Here is a 22,907-nt window from a genome sequence, read left to right on the forward strand (position 1 = left end):
AGCGTCCCCCATGATGTTCCCATTTTCCCCATTTTCCCCAGAGTCCCCAATGATCTTCCCATCATTCCCCATTTTTCCCAGTGTCCCCTATGATCTTCCCATTGTTTCCCATTTTCCCCAGTGTCCCCCATGATCTTCCCATCGTTCCCCATTTTCACTAGCATCCCCTATGATATTCTTATCGTTCCCCATTTCCCCAATGTCCCCCATCTTCCCATCGTTCCCCATTCTCGCCATTGTCCCCTATGATCTTTCCATCGTTTCCCATTTTCCCCAGCATCCCCCATGATCTTACCATCGTTCCCCATTCTCCCCATCGTCCCCTATAATTTTCCCATTGTTCCTCATTTGCCCCAGCGTCCCTCATGATCTTCCCATTATTCCCCATTCTCCTCATTATCCCCTATGATCTTCCCATCATTCCCCATTTTCCCTAGCGTCCCCTATTATCTTCCCATTGTTCCCCATTTTCCCCACTCTAGCCATTGTACCCTATGATCTTCCCATTGTTCTCCATTTTCCCTAGCATCCAACATGATCTTCCCATCATTCCCCATTTTCCCCAGCGTCCTTCATGATCTTCCCATCATTCCCCATTTCCCCAGCATCCCCCATGATCTTCCCATCGTTCCCCATTCTCCCCATCGTCCCCCATGATATTCCCATCGTTCCCAATTTTCCCCAGCGACCCCAATAATCTTCCCATCGTTCCTCATTCTCCCCAGTGTCCTCCATGATCTTTCCATCATTCCCCATTCTCCCCATCATCCCCTATAATCTTCCCATTGTTCCTCATTTGCCCCAGCGTCCCTCATGATCTTCCCATTATTCCCCATTCTCACCATTTTCCCCTATGATGTTCCCATCATTCCCCATTTTCCCCAGTGTCCCCATGATCTTTCCATCATTCCCCACTCTAGCCATTGTACACTATGATCTTCCCATTGTTATCCATTTTCCCTAGCATCCAACATGATCTTCCCATCATTCCCCATTTTCCCCAGTGTCCTTCATGATCTTCCCATCATTCCCCATTTCCCCAGTATCCCCCATGATCTTCCCATCGTTCCCCATTCTCCCCATCATCCCCCATGATATTCCCATCGTTCACCACTTTCCCCAGCGTCCCCCATAATCTTCCCATCGTTTCCCATTCTCCCCATCGTCCCCTATGATATTCCAATTGTTCCCCATTTTCCCCAGCATCTCCCAAGATCTTCCCATCGTTCCCCATTTTCCCCAGCGTCCACCATGATCTTCCCATCGTTCCCCATTCTCCTCATCATCCCCTATGATCTTCCCATCGTTCCCCATTTTCCCCATCTTCCCCCATGATATTCCCATCGTTCCCCTTTTTCCCCAGCATCCCCATGATCTTCCCATCGTTCCCCATTTTCCCCAGCATCCCCCATGATCTTCCCATTGTTCTCCATTTTCCCCAGAGTCCCTCATGATCTTCCCATCGTTCCCCATTTCCCCCAGCATCCCCCATGATCTTTCCATCATTTGCCATTATCCCCATCATCCCCTACAGTATGATCTTCCCATTGTTCCTCATTTTCCCCAGCATCCCCCATGATCTTCCCATCGTTCCCCATTCTGTCCATCGTCCCCTATGATCTTCCCATCATTTCCCATTTTTCCTAGCGTCCCCTATAATCTTCCCTTTGTTCCCCATTTTCCATAGTGTCCCCCATGATCTTCCCATCGTTCCCCATTTTCCCTAGCATCCAACATGATCTTCCCAACATTCCCCATTTTCCCCAGAGTCCCCCATAATCTTCCAATCATTCCCCATTCTCCCCATCGTCCCCTATGTGTCACGATGACACCAACTTTTATCAACACATTTATATTTCTGGGTACTTGATTGAGCAGAACAAGTTGCAGAATAAATTGTGATTTATTTCCTTAGTAGACAAACACACGACATCTGCAGACTACACTTAAAACAACACTCACAGGGATAAGGGAACAATATAAATTGTCCTTGGAACGAAAGAAATTGTCCTTTGCTTTCCAGTGCAAGAAATGCAGCCTTGGTTTTAAAAGCCCTGTGGTTATGTTGTTGTTTACCCCTTCACTCCTGGACTGGTTGCTGCTGTGCTGGAACAAAGTCTTGCATCTATACATCATGGATTGAAATTCAGGAATCACACTGGGGATACCTGGGGAGCCACAGTTATAGACTGGCCAAAGCTATCTTTAACATGTGGATCCAATCCCCCTCGTGGGAACAAAACAACCCACAAATAGCCAAGTTACCCACAGTTCAAAAGACCGGTCAAAAGGGCTGTCAGGTGGACAGGGCGCATGGGTCAGGTTTACTCCCATGCCACTTAGCATACCTGGGCTACACCCATTTCTTGGCACCACTAAGTCTGATTTTTGACCCGGAGGGGTCACTAGCCTGACATCTGCTGTGCATCAGTATGTCAGTTTTGTATACATTATTTGGTATCTGCTGGGTCTTTTCATAACTGAAACTCTTTTAGACAGGAAGATGCTAATCAGCTCGATCTCTTTGAGGCTCCATCATAAAAATACCGAAGCTCATCCACCCATATCACAGCTGTATGTCCACGGAATTCCTGCTTGGACTTACAAGAAATAGCTCCTGCCTCACATTTAAGATCTGGAGTTTTTACCCACTTTATTAAACAACATGTTACGTTTGTGTTATAACTGAACCCCTACATGCGCATAAATATAATTTTTACACTGCATTTGCACCTCAAAAATCAGGTTTCTGGGTGCTTTCGTTCTACTGTAGAATTAGTATTTCTCATTGAAATGCCGGCTTCTAGACTGCCATCATATGTCGGTTAGAGGGTATGGCAAGCAATGCATCTTGTCTTTTACACTCGCAGGCAGGGAATGGACTGCAAATGGGGAATAAAAATGGCGGGGACAGGGAAACCACAGTAATGCATAGCAAATCAGGTATTAACCCCTTTCTCCCCGTCACACCTCCCCCACTCAAGATGCAGGGACTGCCCTGACCACCCCATCCGGTGGCTGGCCTGACCTGCCAACTCTTGAAGTTAGTAAGTCCTGAGGGCTGCCCTGGCAGGAAAGGCCATCAGCATTACAATGCTCACTTCCCTTCTTGTGCTGGAAGGTGAAGTTCCACTCCTGTAAGGCAAGACTCCAGCGCAAAAGTTTAGCATTTTCCCCCGACACCCTCTGTAACCAACTCAAAGGATTGTGATCAGTAATTACCGTGAAATGTCTGCCATACAAATAAGACTGTAACTTCTTTAGAGCCCACAATATGGCCAGACACTCTTTCTCAATGGTGGCATATGCCACCTCTCTGGGCAGCAGCTTGCGGCTTAGATATACTACTGGGTGCTCACCGGCCTCCTCCCCACTTGGCTGAGTACAGCCCCAATGCCAAAGTTTGAGGCACCAGGAACATTTTTGCATATTCTGGAGTGGCAAGTACTGTACTTAGGGTTGGGCAATAAAGCAATCAGGATCTGGATTTTCAATTCATCAGGCAATCATGTATCATTCAGATGTTGTAACGAAGACACAACGAAGACCAAAAACACAAAGACAATGGGTATAGGGTTTACACTGGTTTATATGGAATTCTAGCCCAATACCTTAACCTTGTGTGCCAGGCATTGGATATCAATTACCTCCACCCAATGAACCCTTGCCACCTCACGTGAGAAGCAAGGTAGTATCTGCCCACTGGGTGGGCATTATTCTAATCAGGGGCTCATTTTCCTAGCCCCCCTCCCACAAGACTGGCATCGCCTAGTCTGCTTGGGACAGGAAAACCTTTGTCCCAAGGTGTGAAACACAACACTTATCACAAGTACCCATGTCCTGCTCTGCTTTGTTCTAGCATACACAAGCAGGGTGGGGGAGCCTTTGATCAGGGGGTTTATTGTAGACCACTTGTCTCCCCCCTGCATTAACATACCATATGGGCTCTAGCCTTCCTGGGCTTTTACCCAGCCTTGCAAAACAGTGCATTCTTTAATATCTACACATATTAAAATAATCTGTTCGGCTGGGCCGAGCGGGATGAAACTTGCCAGACCCTAATGCCAGAGGGGAGTCTCCATGGTGTGACCCACTGAACCGGAGATACATAGTTACAGTTTTAAAAGCACATTTTCCAACGAGGCTTTTTTCCGCCATTCAAGTCAATGGCAGAAACCCAAAATTTACCATTACCCTGACTCCGTTCTGGTGCCCTGAGAGGGTCGCTATTTGCCATGCAATCCTGCTGGAACTAGGACTACATGGTGGCCGAATCTCAGCTCTCTAGGTTGAACAGAACCGGAGTTATGGGTTCCAGGTTTCTGCTTATTCTGACTTAGCCGTTTTTACTCACGGCTTTTACAGTACCTCCGCCATTAGAGTCTATGGTGCGACCCTTATAATGAGCGTGACCCTTTACTGGGGTCATTAACTCTCGGACCTGGTTGGGGTCATGTGAGGGGGTTCCTAGGGTCTAGGGGCAAAAATTATTTTATTCCTGGCTGCCCTAGAACCTAAGTTTCCCACGCCAATTGAACCTGACCTTGACCGGGGAGTGATCAAAGCTCTCTTCAAGATATTGTATCCACTTTTGCGGTCTGCGGTTTGGATGGCTGCCAACCCGTTCCTGGAGGTCGGCTTCGAGGAATCCCCATTGAAATGAATGGCTCCATTGACTTTCAATGGGGACCCGCCGCTCCTCCTCTCGGGCGCCACCTGCAGGTCTTCTATGATAACGGGCCCAAATCCCCAGAATCTCCATACGGTTACATGGGGATGTAATAGCGACCTATGGAGAGACTGCAAAATGGAGCCTGCAAAGGCGGGAAAAGGGACAAAGGGCCATAAACACCAAATTAACATTAACCCTTTCCCTCCAACCTGGATCCCAGTGTATGTGGTTGCTGCACACACTGCAAAGGTACAAACACCCATAATTGTACCAATATACACATCTAGCAGGGCTCCAACATGGCCGCCGGGCATTCTCCTTTGCCACCCTTTGCCCCCACTCAGTGCCTGGTGAACCAAGACCACCGTGAAGGGGTACCTCTGCAGACCAGGCTGCATGTTGCCCAGAGACTGGCATGTCTCTGTACAAGTGAGAGACCAGCTAACAAGCACAGACCGTCGCTTCTCCGTCAAACCAGTCTGGAAAAGGGCTAAGTCACTATCCTGTAGGGACCCTACCTGCCCTGGCCCTGTGCCCACCTGTAGCTGCTCCGTTATACCTATGCCTCTCCTCCGTGGCTCTAGGGCAGTCCCCACATCGGGTGGCATCACTTCTGAATTCCAGAAACCACCTGGGATGCTGACTACTACCCTCTCCTTTGGCTCCTGGGACAAGGCAATCCCCCAGTAACCTGTACTTGGTTCCTGGTACCCAGATGCGTTGCTCCTGCCCTCTCAAAACTGAAGGCCAGGAGATAAGCACCTGCTTCCACCACTGCTGCTAGGGCCAGAATCACTCCTATCCCCTCCACTATGCTGCCCTTCCTCTATGTAGCTACCTCTAGCTGACCTGGGGACAGAACCCTCTGCTGTATCCCCCTAGCCCTGGCTACTTCTCCGGGCTGCCTACTTACCCACAGCCCTATCTCTGGGAACCCTGGGGAATCTGTCATGGGGGTTGTTCCTGGTAAGTCAGAACAAGGGACCTCCTGCCTTCCTAGCCCATCCCTAGCTTCTATCAGCTGCCTGATATCCCACTGACCTCTATCTCCCCCTGCTCCACAGTGCCTCCCTGCCTAGCCTCCCCTAGGCTCAGCACCTCACCCACTGCTGATGACTCCTGCTGCCTACCTCCCTGCAGCCCATCTTCACTCTGCTCCCCACTAGTCAATCCTAACCTAAACACAGGGACTACCTGTGTACCTACCTGCCTGAACTTGTCTCCCCCTTACCAGGGATGAGCCCAGGGGCATCTCTTCAGATGCAACCGCCTTAGCTCTTGGCTGGCAGGTATCCCTGGGGTGGCACAAGCTTGCCACTGCCTATGATACCTCCAGCCCACAGCCAGGCTGCAACAGGGGGTTGCTTATCAGAGAGACCCCCTGAGGCTCCTCCAGGGTAATGGGGAACTCTAGCTCCCATACCTGCTGCTTTTCCTCCCCGGCTACCAGTAGCCTATCTTCTCTAACTGAGACCCCTTGCTGTCTACGTACCTGCAGCCTTCCCTCACTCCGCTTCCCCCTAGCTAATCCTAACCTGGATACTAAGGATACCTGAGTGAGGCCATCTCCTTGACACTTCCTCCCCATTACCGGAGGCCCAGGGACACTGGTGCAGAAGCACCTGCCTTGGCTTCTGGCTGGTAGGTATCCTGGGGTGGTCTAACTTTGCCACAGCCCCTGATACTTCCAGCCCATAGCCAGGCAACAACAGTGGGGCTCTTAACTGAGAGCCCTCCTGATGCTCCACCAGGGTAATGGGAAAGCCTAGCTGCCCTACAATCTGCCATTCCTTCCCTGGTAGCCCTATCTCCTGCCACGCACCGGTCACTCCTACAGGGGAACAACAGGGTACAGTCATAGGTAGCAATAAGTCAGGGTCAGTCTGCGACTGGGTCTGGCTCACCTCGCTGGTCTCCGCAGAGACCGCCGCTTTCGTAGGTCCCGATTGCAGGGGGACTGGAGTGGAAATCCAAATTGGAAACACCATTGCACACAGGGAAACATTCAATGTCAAATTGTCCGATGTGGAAGGGACTAAATATATTCATCCAGGCGGCCGGCATCATCTTGGCCGGTGAGCTCCGGGCAACTGCCGCAACAGCTCCCGGGTTCGGCACAGGGAAATTGGTGCAGGACACGGGTCCCAGGTCAGTGAGGAGAAACTCGGCTCTTTTCAAACCCTCCCACACACCCTGTCCCTCCCCCCACTCAGAAATGACTCCGGCACTTTGCCGGAATCATGGCTCTTCCACCGCCGCCGCCACGGGTGAGCTCCGGGTGACTGCTGTAGCAGCACCTGGCTTCGGCACAGGGTCACCGGCGTAGATTGTGGGGCTCTGGTCATCGCTGAGGATTGTCGACTCCTCCAAACCTGGCAAAACACCCACCTCCCGCACACCCCAACCCTCCCCCAAATCAAATCGGCTCCGGCAGCTTGCCGGAATCGCAGATTTTCCTTCGCCGACGCCTCCTGCATCCCGCGTCCTGGGAGCACTTCCACTGGCCGGACTATATCAGGTCGGGCCAGGGGTACAAAAGCATCTTGCTGCAGCAAGCCGAATGCTTGCCGAGCGCCGCTGCTGATGGCCGGAAAAGATCTGCTCCGGCCGCCACTTTGCTGTTTTCAGCCGGGTGCAGATGGCCGCCGCTGTTGCTGATGCAGCCCAGCCAGATTCTCCAGGGGACGTCCCGCTGAGGGTTGTCGCCCCGGCTGGGCGGGAGCCATCGGTGGGTGCTGTTAAACGGGTCGCCTTTTCCGCAGCTTGTGAGTGCTGGCCCTGAGGGGCTCCTTCGCCCGACCGCACACGGTCCGGGCATCAGGCTTTAATGTGGCCCGCTTGGTTACAGTGATAGCACCGCTGGTCTTGCCGGAACTTCTCCACCGCCGGTGGACTACCTCCCGCAAGAGGCCGCTGAGTCCCGGGCGAAGTCGCTCGAGCTCCGTGCTCATGGAGGGGGTAAGCTGGTCCGTTCATTACCAAAGCCAGGAACTGTGTCCGCTCCTCCGGGGTTCCTCGATCGCTCCACAGAGTAATCATTGCCATAATTTCAGGGGTAAACGGACTGGTTGCCGCAATGGCCAATGCCCCTACGGCTGCAATACTCCCGTGGATTCGGAGATCACCCACTCCCTCCGCAATTCTCTGCCGTCCCAGAACTGGGTCCATTCCCTGCTCTCCGGCGATTCGATGGTTACAGCGGCTGCAGCTGTGGATCTTAGCTCGGCCCACGGGTTTCGTGTTCTCCGATTGCCGACTCCATGTCAGCTCTACCAGCTGCAGGTTCCCGCTCGGACTTGATACATTCCTCGGTTTTGGTGCCTGGCTCCAGTCACACAGATGGCCGACACTTGCGCTCCAGAGGCAATGCTTCTCACAAGTAGGGGACCAGTGAGGTGGTGTAATATTCCCTGTTATATTTTGTACAACAGTGTGTTCAATATCATTAGCCTTAGGAACTCGCAATTCTCCCGAGTTCCTACTGTATTACAGAATCCCGCAGTAAACTGTAATACAGATTAAATTCAATCCCGCCGCTGCCATCAATTTATTATATGCCTGTCACGGTAACTTGTGAAGGGATATAATATACACCAAATCTCTGGGTTGAATTGAACAAGACTTAGATATAATAAATATAGTTTATTCCTTAAAGAAGGTTAACACACAGAATATAACACTTACTTAGGGTTGGGCAATGAAGCAATCAGGATCTGGATTGGCAATTCAACAGGCAATCATGTATCATTCAGATGTTGTAACGAAAAACATATTGCATCTGCCCGCGGTTATCAGAGTTGCGCCGCTATGGCCGCACTAGGATAAAGGCGGCCGCCACCGTAGGATAACCAAAGCCCATACCTTTTGGTTATGACGCAGGGGAACCTATGTATTATACGTACATTTCAGACACACCGGCCAATGAGAGCAGTGGGAGGGTGGGCGGACCGACATACCAATCAAATGGTCTCTAGACACTCACAACCAAGATTTTCAAATATATATATATATATATATATTTATGTATTTTTTATTTTATTGTGGGGCTGTTGTGTGTGTATTTTTTTATTGTTTGTAGCTGGGGTGGGCAAAGTGGGTATTAGCCCCAACGGTGGGTGTTAACCCCTTCACCCACCCAGCTACCCACAATAAACCTGGCATGGCTGGTTGACCCCTTTATTGCCTTAGCGGTTAGCCGCTAAGGTAAAGAAGTTGGCTGTAAATGCATTGTGCCTGCCTCGGATGCATGCCGGGGGGCTCCGGTGCTGGTATTAATGGGTATCAGCTCCTGAGACCCCCAGCATCAATCCCAGGCAGGAAAAACTTATTCGTACTCACGGTGACAGCGCCTCCATCTCTTGCAGGCTCCAGGGATGTGGTGGACAATCCCTCCAGGAGAACTTGCTTCCACTTCCCCTGTTAGATTGCAGTCACAGGCAGAAGTATAGTGAAACACTTTAACACTTTATTAGTACACTGGCAGATCTCACAGCATTCACAGCAGCAGGCAATTCTTGGGGCTTCACCCTCAGGATGTACCCTGGACCTCCACTCCAGGCCAAGGGTCCTGAAGCTGTCCTTGCTCTTCCCTTACTGCCTTGTGAAGTAAGAGGTAGAGTCTCCCACTCCACTCCCTTTGGGGAGGGAATACAAAATGACAGAGCCCTGCACAGTTGTTGGGGTAGACCAGCCTCTCCCAAAGGGTAGAGGCAACTGACTAACTTTAGCAGTGCAGCCCCTTAAGTAAAAGAAAAGCAGGAACCAGGTCTGAGTCCCTGATTGGACACATACTGTAGGCCTAGTTGCACCACCTCCCCTGTGACTCACTGAAGCTGCTGGATGTGGGGAAAACCCAGGATTAGTCCTGGCAGGCCTGCTCTTACCAGGGCTTACCGCCATGAGAAGGGCACACTGGTAGCCAGAAACCAGCCATGGCTACAAGACAAACCAGTTCCACTTTCCTATCTGCATTACAAAGACTTGACCACTAGTGGGTGCTGTAACCCTGTGTACATTTACTGAGCTGTCAGCAATAGATTTCTAGTACTTTCTAATAACTTCACTTTTTGTTCAATACTGTTACTACATGAATATTGCTACAAATAAACTTTGACATTAGAAAGAACAAAGGAGCCGCTGCCCCAAAGAGAGTACAATATACAATGAGCTTTACTGCTTCCTCTATAACTAAAACGTTTCTAGACTCGTTTCATTTTAATTACAACTCATTTTAACGGCTCCTTATAGATTGCTAGCTCTCAAGACCACAGACCTCTTTGTTATTCTGCATGCTGTCTTGCCACAATTATATATATATATATATATATATATATATATATATATATATATATATATATATATATATATATATATATATATATATAATGATATTTCGTTTTTATTTTTAATACAGTACTTCCATTGATTTTAGGATTACTTATTGTATCCGCACCCACCATTGAACTGCAAAATGCATTCCATTTTTTTATTAAATTACCCAATTACATAATAATTTCATTAACTAGTGATAAAATACTAAGAATAATAGCATTTATTAAAGAGCTTATAGTAATAAGTTTTATAGCAATAATAGGTGTTGGAATTATTAAATAATTGCTTTTTTGTGTACAGGGAGATATTGTAACATCTGGCACCAAGTTTAACACAGACGTCAGTAGTAATATTGTATTTTTGGATAGCATGAACAGAGTACACAACACTGTACGCAAAATTTTTAAGGCACAGTGAGTCGCTGCCGTGAAGAACTGATAAACAACTAATCTTGGTGCACGAGGCACAGGGAGATAAAGTTAACAAGGAGTGCTGACATTGGGATTTGAACTAGGTTTACCCACTTCAAAGGCAGTCACATTACCACCAAATTGCACTCAGAACTTCAGAAATTGACTGCAAGCCGTTCCAGCAGCAGAAGGATTAATATATACAGTTTATCACACAAGGACTGGCGTGATTGCAAAATATAGCGTTTGGGATTCTTGGCTTTCTAAATTGTGAAATATGTTGTCTGAGTGTTTATATTTTGATTCAGTCTCTGCCTCTTTTCCTTTCCCCACCTGTTTCCTGCATCGTCACCCAATTGCCCTTATTTAAACCCCAACTCACCACTTGCAGGAGAATCTTTTGCAACTGCGAGGTGGAGAGCTGTTGAAAAAATACCTGCATCCAGCAGTTGAGGTGTTTTCGGGGTAGGTGAGTGAATCTGCATGTTCCCTCTTGTAAGTACGTCTCTACCACAATTGTGTTACCTTACAGAGTAAAAATGCACATTTACATTAATGTGTGACACAGGCCTCCAATCACTTTTATTTTCGATGTCTATTGTCTTCCTATAACAGAAGCATTAGTCTTCCATCAATCTGTGCTGGGAAGACAAACCTCCCAAATCCATGGGTCCTTTCTGTCTGTGTCACTTTATCACCCTGCGGGGGGAGGCACAGGTAACATCTGAGGGCTGTTCTATAGTGGGCGCGCTTGCTGCACCGTGCGCGCGCCCGGCAGTTATAGTTGGCTGTGGTTAGTCAGCCTTTCTATAATAGGGCTGCGTGCGCGCACGGCGTGGAGACGACCGTCAGTGGGGAAGACTGGGAAAAGAACATTTTTGCGCCGCTGTAATGTATGTATTTGTGGGTATGTGTGTGAGTATGTGTGTATGTATGTGTGGGTATGTATATGTGTATGTGTGTATGTGTGAATGTGTGTATGTGTGTGTGGGTATGTATGTGTGTATGTGTGAATGTGTGTATGTGTGTATGAATGTGTGTATGTGTGTGGGTATGTATGTGTGTATGTGTGAATGTGTGTATGTGTGTATGAATGTGTGTATGTGTGTGTGGGTGTGTATGTGTGAATGTGTGTATGTGTGTATGAATGTGTGTATGTGTGTGTGGGTATGTATGTGTGTATGTGTGAATGTGTGTATGTGTGTATGAATGTGTGTATGTGTGTGTGTGTGTGGGTATGTATGTGTGTATGTGTGAATGTGTGTATGTGTGTATGAATGTGTGTATGTGTGTGTGTGTGGGTATGTATGTGTGTATGTGTGAATGTGTGTATGTGTGTATGAATGTGTGTATGTGTGTGGTGTTTAGAAAAGTTTTCTGTATGATTTCTAAAGAAAAAATAATAAAATACATCCTAATTCATGCTGGGTAAAAACACATTTACATACAATATATATATATATATATATATATATATATATATATATATATATATATATATATATATATATATATATATATATACAGTGGTTGACAAATCACCAAAAAATCTACTCGCCACACAAAAAAATCTACTCGCCACCTAGTACCAAACGTGTGCTGCTTGGGCCAATATTTACTCGCCCGTGGGTTAAATCCACTCGCCAGGGGCGAGCAAATGTATAGGTTTGTCGAACACTGTATATATATACATACATACATACATACATACATACATACACACACACACAAACACACAAACACACACACACACAGTTACCCAGTGACACACACACACAAACACACAGTACCTTCCAAGACTGTCACTCACAGCATACACACAAAAAGTGTGTGTCACGTGAATGCGCGTTCGCACAGGTGCGCACACTATATTACGGGCCTGATAGCGAGTTGAGAAAAAGCGCTAGCAAAGGAGATGTCTAACCTTGCATTTTTCATGCATATATCATTCTTAATAAATATGTCGAAAACAACAGATATTGATCACATTAATTCAAATGCAGTTTTGGACAATTTTGCATCGGAAATACTTTATTGCAGGTCAATGAATAAGCGCATTAATGTCAATGTACCAAGGTACTTCAGCAAGAGCAGAAGTTTATACCGAAAGCAAAAATCTGCAATGTGCCCAATTCATTATGTTAAGGGCATTAATTTATTGTTCTGCTTTCATTTTTTATCTCTGAAGTCGAGGGGTTATTTCTGTGCTTAGTGACTTCTGTGTCGTCGTCCACCCCACCTGGTAGTCTGCTTACAAAATGGACTTCTCCTCGATGTCAATACTACTGCTGGTGTTCCTTGTCTCCTGCCTGTCGATGTTGTATATGAGGATGTGCAGAGAGAAGGCCAGCCTCCCTCCAGGTCCACTCCCACTGCCCATCATAGGCACCCTATGGAGGATGGACTTAAAAAACATTGCAATTTCACTAATGGAGGTGAGATCTGTCAGCTCACTGAGAAAGTCACATACCCCATGTAGGACAAAAGTTACCTAATGACAGTGACATGTTTAATAGATTTAAGGGATTAAGGGTCCTTTATCGGATCAAAGTGACCAAATTACAGTGAAATGTTTAATGGGTTAAAGAGTAATGTCCTAAGAGGAGCAGTCACGATACTGAAAGGGTATCTGCCATGGGTGCACATTCAGTCAGGCCCACACACCAGGAGGGATTCATATAGTAGTAACAAAACTTTGGCACTACGGAGGTCTTTCTGGATAAATATAATACGATTTAATGAAGAAAAGGATCAACGTTTCGGTCCAAATCTTGACAAACGTCCAAAAAGTGGACTACAATGTTGATCCTTTTCTTCATTAAACTGTTTTATATTTTTTCACAAAGATCTCTGAAGTGTCAAGTTTTTGGGACTTGTAATGGGTTAAAGAGTCAGACTGCTGTAGGACCAAAGTGATAAAATGACACGTTAAATGGATTAAAGGGTCAGTCCTTTGTAGGACCAACGTGGCCTAATTACAGTGCCATGTCCAGTGGGTTAAAGGGTGGCCCCATGTAAAATCAAAGTGACCTAATGACTGATGTGAAAAGTTTTTCTTAAATTGAAGGGATTGCATAAATGCAAGTAATTATCCAGGATTCCACCTTGGTGGTGGCTTCATGAATTCCACTACATTGTAATTGTAAAGTGCCTTAGGGCTGAAAAGCTCTGTGTAAACACAGGATATTCTATGTATCCTTCTTACAGCTGCATAAGAAGTATGGAGATATATACACAATATATCAAGGGCACCAGCCTTATGTCATTCTCTGTGGGTACAAGGCTGTGAAGGAGACTCTGATTGACAAAGCAGAGGAATTCAGTGGCCGAGGTACTTACCCAGTGTTCTATAACTTCACCAGAGGAGATGGTAAGTCCCTGACCATGGACAGGAAAGTCTGTGATGTTGATTGGTTGGTTGATTTTGATTGGTTGGTTAATATGGAATCAAACAGTTTAGTGCAATATCTTTATATTGTGCAATATGTTTATTTTCACATCTCTGTAAGTGTATAACAATACCTAGTATAATTATTTAAGCATCTTCATTTTAAGAGGGATATGAGTGTACAGTATAATGATACAGTATCATTATGCAGTTCAGTATGTTCATTATCAGAAAGAAGTGCACAGAGATACTAAACACCATTATACAGCTGAGTGTGTTCGTTTTCTGGAGATACAGTAGAAGTGTACAGTATAGAGACACACAGCATCATTATACAGTGCAGCATGTTCATTACCAGTGTTGGAAATGTATAGAGATACTCACATTATTATACAGTACAGTGCAGCATGTTCATTATCAGGAGATGGAAGTGTATATATAAACTTTGTTTTATTATAGAGTGCAACATGTTCATTGTCAGAAAACTATGTTAAACTCTCTGCATCTGTCACAGGAATTGCCTTTAGCGACGGGGAGAAGTGGAAGGAACTCCGACGTTTTGCTATATCAGCCCTGAGGAATTTCGGGATGGGAAAGAGGAGCATTGAGGAGCGAATTACTGAGGAGGCCCAGTACCTGCTCCATGATTTAAGGAAGATAAATGGTGCTTGAAATGAACCAGCTCCCCTAATTACTCACTTATACCATTAACCCCTTAATGCATTGCTTTGCAGACCAGTACATTCTCACTGTTTTGGATTCAGACTCACTGATTTCTCGCATCAGTGCCTCATAGATTTCAATAGAGTCTCACTGATAATACAAAAAATTGCACTTTTCCATTCAAATGCTTTTTTTGTTTGATCAAATATCACTGGGTTACATCCTTGGAAGTAACATTTCTGTGGAAATTGCAAGTCACTATGGCAATGAATAGGTTAAAACATACATTTATTCCAAGTTCATTAAAGTACTGTTCCACATAATAAACACTTGGGGGCCTATGCAGAGAGCAGCGCTGTAAATAATTGGCGAGGGTAATAAAATATACCTGTAATGGCGAGATTTTTTCTCTATATGCAGAAAGGTCCGAAATCTGCAATTAATATCATGAATGAGTGTGGCGAGTATAAAACGGAGAGATGCGCGATGTTGAAATGTGTTAGGAAAAAATCGCGTTTTTTTTTTTCCTTGTCCCTGTGGCCGGCGAGCTCCAGCTTCTTGCCAACTTTTGTTGGCGGAGCTAATTGTAGAATATCGCGCCATTTTATTGGCGCGAATAGCCGCTAGATGGCGATCGTGCCTTCCTGAATACGGACCTTTTCAAACCTGGCGAGATTTAGGTTCTCGCCAACCGCGCGGCAAGATTTACAAACAAACAAAAAAAAAAAGGCGCCTTTTTCTTAACTCGCCACTACCTGCCTTTATACAGTATAGGCATATTTCGCTAAAAAATGCCGATATTTACGTTTGCGCTGCTCTCTGCATAGGCCCCTTGATCAGGCCAGTCTTATATGTATAATCTGATAAACCACCTTGTATGTGCATTTGTATTTACAGTACATAACGTACAGTACATAACAATATACACAGTGCTGTACAAAACAGATATAAGAATGCAGGGAATTATAATGCAATACGTGCATCAAACATGCAGGCACATGATAGGAAAGGAAATTCCTGCCCCGCAGAGCTTGTAATCAAAATGGGATGTTACAGAGACAGAAGGGGAAGTGCAGTGGATGGCAGTATCTGGCCTTAATGATGTAAGTAAGTAGGTAAGTGCCTCTGTAGATATGGGGAGAAGTGGTAATGAGTTCAGGCTTTTTAAATGCTTTACAAAGCTTTATGTGAGTTGTATTGTATTTTATGTCTTTATTTATATAGCGCCAAAAGTTTTCTCGGCGCTTCACAAAGAATACAGTACAGGGATTTATAATAATACAATAAGTGCAGCAAGATCAGACAATAGGAAAGGAAATCGCTGCCCCGAAAAGCTTGCAATCTAAGTGCTATGATGGGAGACTTACAGAGACAGAAGGTGAGGGAATAAGTGCAGTGGATGGCAGTGCTTGGCCACAATGGGTGGTAGGAGTGACTGTGGGTGTGTAGCCCTCTCCTTGATAAAGGCAATCTATTTGCCGAAACCTGGGCCTTTGGTGGCACAATAAACTGCACCTTTAGAAAGACCGTGTGCCTGCTTCCATTCCTTTGCTTAAGTACCTCTGGGATGTCTGGACCTCCCGGGATACAGCGCACCGGCAGATAAGTACCCCCCTCCAGCACCTACCAGCGGTGTGCATGTGTTTCTACATATGACAATAGCCATGAGATCAGGCTATTGGGATTCTTGATTTATGGGGTGAGTTTTAAGGTTAGTCAGTAGTAAATCAGAAGGTTAACACCATTTACAGGGGAAGAGATGGCAGGGAGGCATGGGTGAGAGCAGGTGTGTGTGTCTGGGTTTAACCCTTTTACTTCCCGGGGGAACTTCAATGCATGTGCAGGCAACTTGGACAGTGAAATAGTTATGAAGGCAGTTCCACATTATGGGGCCTATGCAGTAAGCGCCGATAAGCCACTTATCAGGCCTTTTTGCCAAAAAGGCCTACTGTTATTCAGTATGCACCGATAGAAGCCCTTTTCAGCTTTTTTTTTTTCCCCTAGAAAAAAAAGCGCCAAACGAGCGGCAAGAGGCCACTTATCAGCAGGTTTTCAAACTCATGCTAATCGCGGCTTTAGAATAGAGATTTCCTCTCAAAATCCCCCAACAAGGAAAAGTTGGCAGGAAGTTGGTGAGAAGCTGCCGAGAAGCGACGAGAGGGGACATAGGAAAAAAATTCATTTTTCCTGCATAGGATTGATGCCGGGAGTCTACGGAGCTGATACATATTAATATCAGGACCAGAGACCCCCGGCATCAATCCCATGCAATAAAAATTCATTTACAGGCAACTTCATTACCTTAGTGGCTAACCGCTAAGGCAATGAAGGGGTTAAGGAACATAGTGGTTAGTACATATTGTAATGTTTATTGGGGCAGAGGGGGTGAGTGTAGTGGGACTTTGCCCTTCACTAACCCCCAATAAACCCTACAATATTAACTAACCACCAATACGCAAACCACATAAAAGCATTTTTAATTTTTTTATACACAGGATTGATACCAAAGGCGTGGTTCCCGCAAGTGTAGTGGGCCTCCAAGTGGTCCCCACGGGTGACTGGGGGCACCCAGGGGGTCCCCACTGGTGTCTGGCGCCCTGGGGTAGTCCCTGCAGGTGTCTGAGGGCCCTCAGGTCATCCCTTAAAGTGATATCACAGCCATTTGAACTAATGTAACCTATCTTCAATACCATTGGCTGTAATACCATGTAATATAGCCAAGTGGTTTTAAGGATGTGACGTAACTCCCTTGGAGATGATGTCACATTCTTAACAAAAAGAAAGCAGGCGGACACACAATACAGTGTCTAATCAGATTGGAGCTGTACCATCTGACTTGAAAATGTGATGTCGCAGTCCCTATATAAGGCCTTGACACCTCATTTAACAGGAATAATACGACGAGAGAACATCCTGTTCTGGATTTAACATTGGGTTTTGGATTGACAGATGAAGATAGAAGATTAAAGAAAAGAAAGAAATAATGACAGATGAAGGAAGAAGACAGTGATAGAAGATAAAAGAAAGACAAATTGTGTTACCTGTTCCGAATCTTCAACGTGGATGGCGTTGGATTGACTTTGATGACGTCGCGGTACAAGAGCTTGCAGAATTGCCGGTATTCGGAGAGTCAACGCTTCTAAAGGTTAGAAAAATATTGAATGTATGTAATTTTATTTTTACAGGTTTTTTGATTGTATGTTTTTATTTTCATGTTTTCATTGCCATTGACTGATAATGTATTAATCTGTGCCTGTTTAGGGTACAGATCATTACAGTGACAGCCAATGAATTTTTTACCAAAATTCTTTTTTTTAATTGATTGTTGTTTTTTAGTTTTCTGTTTATTGTTTGGCTTAAATTGTTTGTAATTTGGATGGCTTGTTTTTATTTCATTTTCTGATTGTTTAGCGTTTTAAATTAATTATTTCTTTTGTTGGCTACTGATTTTAATTGACGTGTTGGCTAGTGGTTTTATTAATTAATTGATTTGTTGGCTAGTGGTTTTATTAATTAATTGATTTGTTGGCTAATGTTTAAAATGAATTAATTGTTGTGTTGGTTAGTGCTTTGATTTATTAAATTGATTGGTTGGTTAGTACTTTTATTTATGTATTTAATTGGGTGTTTAGGTGCTTGTGTATATCTTTTATTATTGTGTATTTTTGACCTTCATGCTTTTTTATTAGTGTGACCATTGAGTGATATAGTGACTTATCATGCCCATATTATATTGGTATGATGTACCACTATGCCAATCAATGGGTACAGGGTGGGTATAGTGGTCCTGGGGTGGGTGGCTAGGCCCCCTGGTTGGGTAGCAGGGGAGGGTAGGTTAACCCCTTAATTACTATAGTGGTTATTAACCGCTAATGTGATTAAGGGGTTAGGGACATTAGATTGTATTTTTCATGTATTCTTGTTGGCATCGGAGGACATGAACCGGGAGTATGCTGAAGAGGATGCCCTTCATGATGGCAGGGGGAAGTAGAAATGTTTATTTACTTTATTTATGCTGGCTGGCTAATGTTTTATTTTATAATGGGCACATGAGCTATTATCCATATCTGGATAATAGTAATTTTGCCCATTACTGTACTGAAGGTATTGGGGAGGGAGGGATGCATTTATTTGAATGTATGCATATTTGTTAGGCACATGATTTGTACCACAGGCCAGCGGGGACCCAGACACCTGCAGGGACCACCGAGGACCCCCGGGCACCCATAAGAACAATTTGAGTGCCCTTGGACACCCGCAGGGACCACCTGAGGGCCCTCATCACCCTGTGGTATCATTCCTGTGCATAAAAAACAAAAATTGCTTTTATGTGTGTTAGGGGGGTATAGGGAATGTTGGGGGCACCAGTTTGAGTATTGGTGGGTAGTACATATTGCAATGTTTATTGGGGGCAATTGCCCCCAATAAACCTGCTAGTGTGCCTTAACCCCTTCATTGTCTTAGCAGCTAGCTGCTAAGGTAATGAAGCTGCTTTAATGTAAATGTTATTAATAGTGTGCGGGAGCAGGGGGTCTCTTGAGCTTGACTGCTTTGATTTCTGCCTCAGGGACCACCTGTTTCCCGAGTTACAGGCCCCAGTACGGGGCATCGGGTGCCGATATCGCCGCCATTTTTAAATTGTCTGCGTCACGTGACCTTGGGATTTAAATACTAGAGGCGATACCAGTACCCCATAACTGGGCCTGTAACTCGGGATGCAGGGGGTCCCAAGGCTGAAATCAATGCAGTTCATCTCAGGAGACCCCCTGTTCCGAACACTATTAATAAAAATTACATTAAAGCAGCTTATTATTATTATAGCAGATAGCCGCAATGGTAACAAATTTGTTACATTTTTTATTTGGGTTTTAATACTAGTGTATTGTAGCAGGGAGTCTCCGGAGCAGAAAATCGTTTATTAAAGGTCCGGGACCCCCTTCTTTCCGAGATAAAGGCCCTGTTATGGACGTGACCGTGGGAATAAAATGCATAGGAGATACCGGCACCCCATAATGCGGCCTATATCTCAGGAAGCAGGGGGTCCCCGGACCTCAAATCAACGAGTTTCTGCTCCGGAGACTCCCTGCTATAATACACTAGTATCACAATTTATATTAAAAAAAATTGATTTCTAGCGAGATTTGCGAAAAGAGTGGTGGGTCTTTCTCTGCAGCAGAAAAAAATCCCCAGGTGAGCCCTTTTCAGAGAGACAATCATCAACTCGCCGGTGTAACAGGGGACTTATCCCATTCACAAATGTGCCTCTAATCCAGCAGTGTGGTGGTTAACTGCTGGTAGGCAATTAACTAACCCCACCTACCTGATTGCTTAGAAAAGCCTGTCTTGTCAGACAGGAAGTAACTCCTTAGCTCTGACTGAGAGCTGAACTTTGGAGACAGAGTAGTGGTTCTTGAGTCTCCCAGGAGAGACTGACCAAGAGAACACAGATCTCTGGAGCTGACAAATAAGACTTCTAAACCTGGATGCTGACATTTTCTGTGCACACACGGGTGCGGATCCTGGAGAGCAGAGAAGCTTACTCTACAGCAGCTAAGGCCGTGTCCATAGATGGACAGGCCGTGCTGAGGCATGCAGACGCTCCGCGCTGAGCCCCTGCATCCTCAATGAGGATGCCTTGAGAGGGGGCTCACGTGAGCGTCCGCAGGCGTGCGGAGGAGTTGGAGGTTTCAGCCGAGCGCCAAGCTGTTTTTCAGCGTGCTGTCGGCTGAAAACCTCCGATGAGAGTGGGGCTGCGTCAACGTCACGGCGCCGTGACGTCGGCGCCGTGACGTCGACGTCAGTGCATCGCGGGCGATTGGCCCACCGACGTCACTGCCCCGCCTCCCTCAGTCTCCCCCCACCTCCGATCGCGGACGCTGGCTCGCCTGTATGTGCGTGGAATCACACAGCTTCTGCAGGCGAGCCTCAGCGTCAGCACGGTGCAGCCCGGCTCCCCCCCTCTATGGCCCGGGCCTAACAGATAAGACTTTCATTCTTAAGAGACTTCTTATATCTGCATATTTCATGCTATGTGTTTGGGGCTGGGAGAAATACTTAACTAAGGGAGATGTGAATTAATTGCATAGTTTTTCACTAGAAATACTCCCAAGTGAATAGAAGCTTTGTTCCCCCCCTGTGTTTGGATGATTTCCTGATGAAAAGGAAAAGGCACAATAAAGCCTTATTATAATTTCACCTTATAAAGTCTCCAATTCTGTACCTCTGTGAACGTCCGTCTACACCGGCTACTCGCCAGTTTTGCAAATGTTGCTACTGTATCACAGGTATTCTGGACTTTCTGCACCGTGATGGCAACGCTGTCAAAACTGGCGATTTTAAACAGCCCAGCAATGTTTTTTTCCCCCTGAGCTTAGTGCACAGGCCCCTATGTCTATAGGGAAGTTTAGTGCACAATTTATGTCATTTTGGTAACAGGCTAAGGCACAACATGAGCTTATCCTTATATACCTGCATTGCATGTACGCTACTAAAATGGTGCATGGTCTGTATCATATAACATAGAAAAGACCAAATATACTAATTCAGTTTGTAGGAGAGAAGAGAGAGGGGGGATATGATTGACATTTTTAAAATATATCAGGGGTTTCAACAAGGTGCAAAAGGGTGGCATATTTCAGAGGAAGAAATGTCCAAGAATAAGAATCTATGCTCTGAAGTTTGGGGGGGGGGAGAAGTTCAAAGGTAATGTAAGGATGTTCTACACTAAAATGGTAGTAGATTTGTGGAACAGCCTCCCAACAGAGGCGTGGGAGATTAATATAGCAAGGGTCTATGGGATAGAAACAAGGAGATCCTAAATAGAATTAAAACAATGGATTTAATTGGATCTGAGGTTTTACAAAAGGTAGGAAAATGGGCAGACTAGGTGGGCTAAGTTGGTTTTATCTGTCCGCAATGTCTTTATCTCTGTTAGGATCCCCTGTTAATCCTATTTACTGTATGAGCAGAACGGTGTCTAACATCATCTGCTCCGTGGTATTCGGTCATCGGTTCAAATACACAGATGAGAAGTTCCAAAACCTTGTGCAGTTTATCCAGGATAACTTCAAGATCATGAGCACTCCCTGGGGAGCGGTGAGTATCCCCAACCTGAGTCGGGTAATAATATTAAATAAGTATGTATAAGGTTGACAATGTATGCAGCTCTACATATAGAGTTTTGCAGGCCACAGATTCTCTGCCACAGTTTTTAATCTAAGTGTGGTTCCTGAGGAACAGAGATGCTGAGATGCTCCTTCAGCCCAAGGTCACAAGAAGAGTTTATAACTAGGTTCCTGAGACAAAAAGAAAGAGGTCCAGTCAGCAGTCTCCTAGGTGAGGAAATTACAGGAAAGACCCCAAATTGCATGCACTCAGACTACTAACCAGTAGTGGTTCTGAGATAGATATTACAGTAGATGGTTTAGTAGAGGAAATAACCTCCTTGAGTAGTAGTACAGTGTTGTATGATTGAGGCTAGTGCATGTACAGCACAAATATGGGCTGATTGCCCGGAGAGTGATCAGCTATCCCCGTGAGGACAGCACCAATACGTTTACACTCATTTTATTACATATTTTATTATATATTTTTTAGTATACATGTGTTCTCTTTCTGCGTATATATATTCCATCCATACTCCCTCCCGCTTGGTTTTACCCAGAACTATACCAGGGATTTCCTCCTATACAGTACATCTACCGTATAGCAATTCTAATTTTTAACCAAAGGATGTATCTATGTGTATTTATATATTTGATGACAAACATGGATTCTATGTATATTCTGATACACCATTAATAATAGTGGGCAACCCTCCAAGTGTTTACTTGAAATACATATGGCTAAATACTGGTATTGGCACCTGGAAGATTAATGCCTGGCACTATGCTGATAAAATGTATTATTTCAGTCTAGACCTATTGTGAGGATTCGTCATCCTGGTTGTCGCAGACCGTCTCCTCACCCTAACAAGCCTTCTGTGATGGATACCCAGGATGCGTGGTTTCATGGTCCCAGTACGTGCGCACGGACCCTGTACACTCTGTTCTACAGCCCACGGCTTCAGACCCCACCCCCATCACTGTCACACAACGTGGATGTTCGGCCAGACCCCCTGCTTACACGCGAGTCAGGCCACGCCCCTTGATCTCTGTGACACACGCGGGTCGGCGCGCAACTTGTCCCGCCCCCTCGGGCCCCAGGATTCGGTGTGGGAGTGACGTGCTCTTTAATCCCCGCCCCCTGGCCTCTGTGACGCGCGCGGGATGGTGCGTGAACAGCTCCACTCTCAACACTGATTTGGCTGCATCATAGGGCACACCTGTGTGCACCAGTAGCCAATCAACTCTCACTTCCTGGTTCCACCCTGGCTGGCTATTGGAGGACCCTCCTATATATACCCTCAGTCTACTATCATTCCTTGCTGAGCATAGTCATTGTG

The 22,907-nt window shown here is 45.7% G+C and overlaps 1 protein-coding gene across 5 annotated transcripts in view; it reads left to right on the forward strand.

Moving 5' to 3' along the window:
• The first annotated feature begins 10,725 nt into the window (after positions 1-10,725).
• LOC142498725 (cytochrome P450 2F2-like) overlaps positions 10,726-22,907 on the forward strand; it is a 70,499-nt gene continuing 58,317 nt past the window's right edge. Inside the window, exons 1-5 of one of the 5 annotated variants that reach the window (XM_075607049.1) lie at positions 10,726-10,882; positions 12,602-12,848; positions 13,621-13,783; positions 14,316-14,465; positions 21,399-21,559. In XM_075607049.1, coding sequence (XP_075463164.1) covers positions 12,672-12,848; positions 13,621-13,783; positions 14,316-14,465; positions 21,399-21,559 — 651 coding nt within the window. In that variant the 5' untranslated portion in view covers positions 10,726-10,882; positions 12,602-12,671. The remainder of the gene's footprint in view (positions 10,883-12,601; positions 12,849-13,620; positions 13,784-14,315; positions 14,466-21,398; positions 21,560-22,907) is intronic. The other 4 variants (XM_075607054.1, XM_075607050.1, XM_075607052.1 and 1 more) reach the window with 4 other exon arrangements.

This window comes from Ascaphus truei, chromosome 7 (assembly GCF_040206685.1).
Source record: "Ascaphus truei isolate aAscTru1 chromosome 7, aAscTru1.hap1, whole genome shotgun sequence".
Classification (NCBI taxonomy): domain Eukaryota; kingdom Metazoa; phylum Chordata; class Amphibia; order Anura; family Ascaphidae; genus Ascaphus; species Ascaphus truei.